General features: G+C 35.7%; 1 protein-coding gene across 3 annotated transcripts; it reads left to right on the forward strand.

Annotated features, from left to right (window-relative positions):
* The first annotated feature begins 4,216 nt into the window (after window positions 1–4,216).
* On the forward strand, window positions 4,217–8,059 carry LOC113293217 (probable membrane-associated kinase regulator 2). Of its 3 annotated transcripts, XM_026541920.1 has the most exons (6): window positions 4,217–5,582; window positions 6,155–6,315; window positions 6,694–6,789; window positions 7,003–7,096; window positions 7,615–7,804; window positions 7,939–8,059. In XM_026541920.1, the coding sequence occupies exon 1, from the start codon at window positions 4,383–4,385 to the stop codon at window positions 5,571–5,573; it is 1,191 nt and encodes a 396-aa protein (XP_026397705.1). In that variant the 5' UTR covers window positions 4,217–4,382; the 3' UTR covers window positions 5,574–5,582; window positions 6,155–6,315; window positions 6,694–6,789; window positions 7,003–7,096; window positions 7,615–7,804; window positions 7,939–8,059. The 3 variants fall into 3 exon arrangements, with proteins under 3 accessions (XP_026397705.1, XP_026397706.1, XP_026397707.1); XM_026541921.1 differs by lacking the exon at window positions 6,694–6,789; XM_026541922.1 differs by lacking the exons at window positions 6,155–6,315; window positions 6,694–6,789.
* Window positions 8,060–9,050: the final 991 nt, after the last annotated feature.

Genomic DNA, 9,050 nt, shown 5'->3' on the forward strand with positions numbered 1-9,050 from the left:
CTACTTGAATTCTAAGCAACCCTAGTCTTGAAAGTCTATAAATAGAGATACTTAAACAACCAGGAAATTCAATTTATGTGTCCCAGTTGTTTCCTAAAGTCGTCCTCTATGAACTTAGGTTTCCTCTGAGAAATATAATTAGGTTTACGACTGAAAGACTTCACCGAGGGATTCGTGAAGCCAGGTCTGACTATCTTTACCTTGATAGTTCTTGTATCCTGATCTTGTTTTTTCTGTTATCGAGGTTTAGTAATCTCTTTCAGGAACGAGATAGATATAAATCATAAAGTTTTTCGTCTCATATACTGTGATTCCTCAAGATATCTAAAACGCTTCTTAATTGATCGGTTTAATATTATTCTTGAAAGGTGGTTAATAATCCAGGTTTCTCAGCTAACTGAGTGCAGTTCCAGATTTGTGAGGTTTGCTAGCTTTATCTATTGCAAACAGATTTCCAAGTCTTGATCTGTTGATATAAAGGAAAATCAAATAGGATTTTCTATTAGAGGCACATTGGTATAAAAAATCTTCACTTAGGCTGAAGCAACACTTAACAACTGGCATTGATTATATTTACATTTTATGCCGATACGAAGAACAAAAATTTCTGCTCAATTCAAGGAGCAGTCGGCATTGATTGGGACCCATCATCATATGTTTGACTTTGGAACCAAGAATAACCCTTTGATGGGGATAAAGGTCGAAACAGTCGACATTGTCGATATTTCATCGACAATGCCGAATGTTTCATATACACTCAACATAACTAGATGATGAATACTATACAGAATCTATGCAGTCGGCATACCATTCATCATATAGCAATATCGACTGTGAGTCTGTTTCACTTATGTACCATGCGAGTCAAACCAAAAATTACACATTTAATCGCGTTTCAGCCTAACGACGTTATCAAAAGCAACTTAAACATCTTTTTCTTGGTGAGATGAGGATTCCACGATATCAAATTTCCTCATTAGAATTTCACATTTCCTTTAAATCTCCTAAATCCTCCTTTTTCTATTTTAAAAGAAAAACAATAAAACAAACTGAAAATCTTTAGTTTAATCTTAACAAACTAATTCATTGACTAATTAATCTTAACAAACTAACTAATCAATAAACAACTAATTAATCAAGGATAATTTAGCCATTAAAAAATATATTTGGATAAAGGGTGTTCAATAATGCCTCATTGTGTTTCTAGTCTTCGTGAAAAAAAATCCAATGACAATTTTGCTTACAGGGACCGAAGGAGGGAGTGGCTTACCTGAATTGCCTCAATGAAAAATGGCCTAGTTATCTTGATGCTGTCGCTTTAGGGAGCATCCGCTAGCTCTGTGGTTTACACGGTGGCAAATGGTCTTAATTTTACGGCAGATTGATCAAGCTCTTTGGCATCCTTTTGAAGGAAGATAGAAGTTTTCTAAGCAATAAGTCTGTGTTTGTAAATTGTTTCACTACTCGTCATACTAAACAGGAAAACATCTGTTGTCGGGAGTCAGGTTTTTTAGCCGCAACAAAGAGAGTTATATCTTTTTTACTGAGAAATGTTGCTTAGTTGAACTCTTTTTCCTTTTAGTTAATGAAAAATTGAGCTAAATATTCGGAAATGCTAAATGTCCTAAAATTTCTCCCGAAATTTCTTCTGCAAGACACAAAACAGTGGGTCCCAAAACTCAACCCCCCTATAATTCCTTAGTGGCGGAACTGTGAGTATCGGGAGAATTCGTCGGCCTTTAGCATCCCCTAAATATTTCCCTATTCAATAACAATTCTAATAGATAGTGATCTTTATCTTTGAATACTATAATACGATAATAATGTTTCTATTGCAATCAAATTGTAACAGCTTTTCATATAGCTTAAGACCTTGTAATCTTCACTTCTTTCCTCCATCGTAAGTGTTGTTTTGCTAATGGTACTTGATGGTTTACATGCACGCTTCTTTCTATCAGGCGCTTTTCAAGCCCTTTTGAATTCCTCCTGCTTTACTAACCAAGTATTTTCGTTCAATGGATTTGCAAGGTTTTATCAGCCGTCATCTATTATCCCTTTATTTTCCCCTTAATTTACGTTAATCAAACCTGTTATTGCAGTTTCTCTGCTCTCTATCTTGCCGTTATCGTATTCTATTTTTAATTTCATGGCACGTCTATTGGAAATTTTCTTTTAACACCCTCAACATAAAATTCTGGTTCCGTCGTTGCTTACTTACCTCTCGATCATGAGGATATGTTCCAGTAAAGAGGAGCCCAACCATTATCTCACAAGCAGAAAATTTTCTACCTTATTCGATAAATATACTGATGTGCCAAATGTACTTTATTTATTTATTTTTGTAACTTGGCATGGGTCCAGACCTGCGCCTGGCAGTCGAAGTCACTGAGACTACTCCCCTAAGTAGACCCAGTCCATTATCCACAATAAAATTATAAGTATTTACATAAGAAGAGTATTTCAGAAGATCTCCAAACTCTTAAGTGGAGACTCGCTCGATCCGCTGACCTCCTACTTGAGAGTCGGACTCCTGGCCAATCAAGTTAACCCCTGACCAAATATACCCCTGGTCTTTTTGATTGCGCTATATGGAATAATGTCCTATACCTCGTGGCCCTTGCTCTTAAAATACAGAAACAGCAACGATATTTAGTTATTTACAGTCGAACCTCGATAAATGAATGCTCTCGGGACCAAGAGAAAATATTTGTTTAGCAGGGTTATTTATTTATCGATAAATGAATAAAAATATTCATTTATCGATAAACGAATATTTATTCATTTAGACAATATTTTATTAATTAAGAGGTTAAATTGTTTAGGAGAAAATATACAAGTATACCTAATATATATTGGTCAAAATTCTTATCAATAATTCAATTAACATTCATTTTCATATCCTAGTAAGAGGTTAATTTACTTTATAGAATTGTGATGGACGTCGAACATCTTTTGAACTATCCTAACGAGAATTATGCAGTTATGGAGTCTCCAACAGACGAGTAAATTATTGAGTCAGTAATGAATAATGAGAATGATCTTGAACCAGATGATAGTAGCGTCGTACCAAATGTTGCTTTTCAAGCGATGGTCACATTAAAAAATTACTTGTTACAACACGAGCAAAATATTCCATAACTTGGGCAAGCATTGCATAAAATTAAGGATACGGTGCATTTTGGTTTGGGTGGAAGAAAAAGACAATTAATCATAGATGATTTTTTTTGAGTTCATACCTACATATATTCTTATGCGAAATTTTCTGATTATGTATTTTGGTTTATTTATATATATATATATTTTATATATAATTCAGTGGTTATTCGTTTATATTTCTATAGGACCTTTAAGGATCCAATTTTTTTCATTCATTAATGCATTAAACGAGGTTATTCATTTATCATCTTGGCCCAAATCGGGACCAAAAAAAATTATTCATTTGGCGAGGTTATTCATTTATCGAGGTTCGACTGTACCACCTCAGTGACCTCACCCGTTTTCTCCATGATTTATAAGGGCTGGTAACGGCTCTACTAGGGACTAATACCATTTCATATAGGACAAAAAAATCCTAACGATCCTGACCATTGGATCAATGGAATGGTACGAGCCCCTAGTAGAACCGGTCCCACCCCATATAAATCATGGTTTTCTCGTTTACACACCATCGCTCCAAAGGGTTTAAGCCTACATACAGGCACCAGTGACCAAAAGTATGCTCATCATTACCTAGGCGGCTAGGCATATGAGATAGACCAACTAGATAACCTGACCTACAAAGGGCCGCAAATAGGACGAAGATGTTGAGATTTATGATGATGAATGTTTTGAATTTCGGTTTACTGGTCGTGCCTGACAAGACAAGCAAATAATGATCGCTAAATCTTATTAGATTTGCTCGTATCGTTTTGGAATTTGAAAAAAAATGGCTGATTATTTAGTCATTAGGGGAAGAACTAAAATTATAAAAATAAATTACTTGGGCTAGATGCTGCATCCCATATTACAAAAAAGAAGGAAAAAGAAAGTAGATGCAACGTATTTACTACCAGACAAGAAAATTTAGGAATCAGGGAAAGAACAAACAATTACTCAAGTCTTAGGTCAAACCGGAAGCGAGCAGAGTACTAGTACAATTCAGAATTTGCCCAGTATAAATAACAAAAGCAAAAAGAAAAGAAATCTAAAAAAGGCAAAGAGAAACAGAGGTAAAGTTCCCTAAACAGTAACTCTCTATTCTCTAGTCTCCATTTCCTGTCACCAGTCACCGCTACATTTTCTCACGCCATCAGTAGTCACTGCTTTTGACTCCTCTACTCTCCTACAGGTACTTCTTTAAAGAAGTCTTAAACCCTACCAAATCCCCTCCCATTTCCAATTTCATGTCTCTAACAATGGAACCCTTCAACCTACTCAAATTCTGGAGAGGTGTTAGCGTTGCTGCCACTGAATTTACTAATAATACTAACATCAAAACAACCACCATGAGCAGCTCAACTGAAACTGAAGATGAAGAAGAAGAAAAACTTGATGAAGGACCATTTTTTGATTTGGAATTTAAGGCAGCTGTTGATGTTGATACTGATGATGGTCAAGGTGAATCTAGTGGAGAAGATGATGAAGCAGATTGTGAATCAGCTGGAACCGATTATGACAGTGAAAGAGATTACAATTTTGCTAGTTCAGCCAGAATTAGCTCTAATCTCTCGTTTTCTCCTTCTGATGATAATCTGTTCTTTAAAGGACATTTTCTTCAGCTTGTGGGTGATGATGAACCCCGTTCAAAGACTGTCAAAAGAAAATCTTCAGTGTTCAAGTTGGGTTTCAAGAAACCCTTAAAGCCAAGCACAGAAAAGGTAGAGAACAAAGGTGCAGATTCTCCATCTCCAAAATTTAAGAAACAAACTTCAAGACAACAGAGAATTAAGGCAGAAGAAATTCCAATCATCTCATTATTTACTAGAGAAAATAGTTTGAGATACCAACTTAAAAAAGAGAGTCTCGATGATGAAATTGCTTCAGAAGATAAGAAATTCGTAAAAGGTGTTGTTCAGAAGTATATGAAGATGATCAAACCACTCTATGTTAGCGTTTCTAAGAGATACGGAGACAAATCTAGGTTTTATAACGGGTCCGTAACAACATCACCTCTACAGAGATCTTCTCCTAAGAAATACAAAAAAGAATGTGAAGATAGATTTGAGAGTTTCAGCAACTCCAAGTCCCCTAAACAGGGTAATTTACCATCAGGATTAAGAGTTGTTTGTAAGCATCTAGGAAAAAGTCGATCTTCGTCGAATTTTGCTGCTGTTTCTCCGGTGACATTTCCATCTCAGAGGCAAGACGATTCCATGTTTCAACAGGAAGACGGAATTCAGAATGCAATCCTTCATTGCAAGAAATCCTTCAATTCAAGATTCGATTCTTCAACTTTGTTTTCTAATTCAGATTCATCACTGCTCTCGAGATCTACCAGCGACCCTTCTCATGAGAAATCAATCGATTTTTTATCCGAGAAAATGAAATTCTTCGACCAAGATGAAGCCGAGAATGAAGAATATTTTGATCTTTGATCGGAAAAGGTTTGAAATCGAAGTAATTGATTAAGCGTTTTTTAAGTGTTTTATTCTGTAAAAATCTTACGTACTAAGTTAGAATTTTGATGCTAGTTAGGAACTTCGAATTTCAGTAGTAGTAGTCCAACTCCAATCCCAATTCCCAAATCAAAAGAAGAATTACCGTGAAAATGAAATATCAAATTTCATACCATTGAAAAACATTTTAAAACAACTAGGTAATATAAACATGACTATCAAATTATACATATTCCTTATCTTTTTATAATTAATTAAAAAGATAATTTTAGGAATATCATCTTGTTTAGTCACTTAATGGTGAGACAACATCTAAAAAAAAAATATATAGATCACAAATTAGTGGGACGGAAGGGACGGAGGGAGTATTACTAAATTTTGTGGAATCTCAATTTCAAATTTTCTGGTCTTTTCTTTTGCGTGACTAGTCTTCCTCTTTCTTTGGGATAGATGTGACAGCAAAATTCAATAAAGTTATGAATTGAATGATTAGTTTATTACAGTACTTTATTTTCCCGCCTTGCCGATGCATTAGTGTCTGTCTGACCGTCTGTCTTTAGTGGTCAGCGCTCAAGGAACAAAGCAGAAGAGACAGATTATGAAGAGACAGATTATGATTACGAACAAGGGTATCATAAAAAGTCACGAAGAAAGATAGAGAGTACGGTGCAAGATTTCAAAATATGTCATCATGCCCTACGGAGTATATTCCTACTGCATGGTATGGTTAGCTTTGTTATCACCTTCGATTTGAACTTAGATTGAGATTTTTGGATTGAACCTAGGGCTGCATACTAACCGCACCGAGACCGCAAACCGCACCGAAACCGCACTAACCGCACCGAAACGATGATCCAATGGTCGGTCACGGTTTTCATTTTAATAACCGTTAGATCTACGGTTCGGTGAACGGTTCCATCCATAACCGCACACTAACCGCACCGAACAACCGATTAATAGGGACCGTCGTTTAGTTTTTATCCTGATTAATCCTAGCCGTCTAGATTAAAGCCTCCACCATATATATTTTGAAACCCTAATCTTTTCGGCATTTTCTCTTCTTCATTTCTCTTCCTCTCACTCTTCATTTTCTCTTCAGCCTTCACCTCAGTCGCCTCCACCACCAGTAGACAGCAGACCCTGATCTTTTAAACCACCTCCATCAAGAGCACCACCACCTCTATGGATCTATCTAGTAAGTAAATAGATCTCATGTTCAATTTCTCATTCTCTTTTCGATTGATTTGTTTGTTTTTCAATTTCTAGGGTTTTTATTTTTTAATTATTCTTCTGTTAGGACTTAGGGTTTCTATTATCGAAATCGTTTGCTTGTTGTTTTGTGTTTATCAATCAATTTCTTTTGTCAAATCTTATTTTTCTGATTACAGTCATGGGTTTTTTATTTTAGGTTTTGGTTGAGTTAAGGGGAGGAACTCAAGGAAGGAGTCTGAAAGCTATTATCATTCAGTTTGAGTTAAGGGAAGGAAGGAGTCTGATTACAGGTAACTACTAACTAGTTCAATCTTCATTTTGACTTGTTCTGGTTTTGAACTTAGGGTTTGTTGATGTAAAATGTTTTGAAAAAGGTTTGTTGATTAATGAAGTGATTTATGATCTGTGACTGTGTGAAAAAGGGTTTTAATGGGTGTTGAATTAGTCAGGTTTACTCTGAAATTGAAAGAGCAGTTTGGATTTTGCTTGTGTAATTGAGATATTAATGGCATGTGCCTGAAATTGAATGAATAGTTTGGATTTTGGTGGAGATTTATCATGTTTGATGTGATGAAAATCATATCCAAATTATTTTTTCAAATTTTGTTGTATTAATAACTTTGTAGGTGCTAGCCATTTCCAACTTTTGTTGTTTGCTTTTAATTAAAATTGAGTTAGATGGCAGGCAATGTCACTCACATGAAGTGCAGTTTCATTATCAAGTTCAGAATCAGAACTAACTTGATTGTTTTAAGAAATATGTGTGCTTGTATTAAGAAGTAAGAATTAACTTGTTTACCTTTGGCAGGGCAATGATTGGATCAAGTTTAGCTTCATTATCAAGCTGCAAGATGGCAAATGCATCTCCCTTTCCATCCACTGCAGCTGGTTCTACTGATGTGACACTATCTATAACACCTCAAGTTGATGTTACTCAAGAAACACAAGCTACACAGCAGGCTACACAAGACCAGATGACAATTCCAACATTGAAGATGGTAATAGAATCTCTTCTCTTTTGACTTGAAATTTGAATGAATGCTATCTTCTTTTATCTGTTAGTTTTTATACCTTTTATCATTATACTTCATTGAATATATTTGAATATTTCTTCTTTGCATTCTTGTTGCAGACATTTCGGGAAAGGATGAAGATTAAGGGGATGATTGGCTTGAGAGATGGATAGACTGCAATCTTGTACTGGTCTGCTACTTAAGAAATGAAGATCAAATGGATGACTCTTTTTATTTTACTGGAAACTCTTTATGCTACTTGCTTTTTAACTTTGGTTTCATCAGACTTTTTGGTTAATCTTTAGACTTAAGACTTTGGTCAACTTGTTTATGTACAGGTGCAGGGTATAGGTGAAAACCGAACCGAACCGTAACCGAATAGTATTGGTGCGATTAAAAACCGAACCGAACACTAAACAGTTCGGCTGCAGTTTTAATTGTGATAACCGCACCGAACACAGTTAGGTGAACGGTTTTAGCTATAACCGCACCGAACCGAACCGTGTGCAGGCCTAATTGAACCCATTGTAATACCTTATTTAGAGCCAACACTTGTGCCTGATCTACATCTCGTATCCTGTTTGTCCAGGCGAAGGCTTCCATGAAGTCTCCTATATGATTATGAACCACAAGAGAAAAACCAGCAAAATTAATACCTGGAATAATTGAAACATCAAAATTAACTTTTAACCAATCAAAAGGGGGAAGCCTCCAACAATTATTCACACTTGAACCTAGCATATGTTGTGCATAAGCAAAATTTCTAGATGTATGCAGATGTTATGAGCATAGCAAAAGTTAAATATTTGTTGAATGAGCATCCCAGGAGCCTGATATTTGTTTTCAAATACTTTCAAGCATCTTCTCTTCCAAATGAACCACATAGTTATCACAGCAAGATTCAAAATCTCCCTTCTTGCAGTTGAGACCAAAGAGGCAGTGTCTGTCCAAGATTGTATCCATTTCTCCAAAACCCTTAGCATCATTAAGAATGAACTGTGAAACTCCAGATCAAACAGCTTCCGCATAGGGATATTGAATGAAAAGATGTGTTGTTGTTTCAGTATAATTCAAGCACATAACACAACAAGAATTTTAAAGAGTAGCTATCCTCTGAAACTTTGCCGCAACATGTAATATGTCTTTAGCCAGCTTCCATAAGAACATTTGGCCTTTATAAGGAACCCCTAAATGCCAAATCATCAACCATATATGCTGAAAGGACTTTGGA

Source organism: Papaver somniferum, chromosome 7, assembly GCF_003573695.1.
Source record: "Papaver somniferum cultivar HN1 chromosome 7, ASM357369v1, whole genome shotgun sequence".
NCBI lineage: Eukaryota > Viridiplantae > Streptophyta > Magnoliopsida > Ranunculales > Papaveraceae > Papaver > Papaver somniferum.

Coding starts and splice junctions, on each gene's coding strand:
- LOC113293217 (XM_026541920.1), top strand. CDS start 4,383: ATGTCTCTAACAATGGAACCCTTCAACCTACTCAAATTCTGGAGAGGT.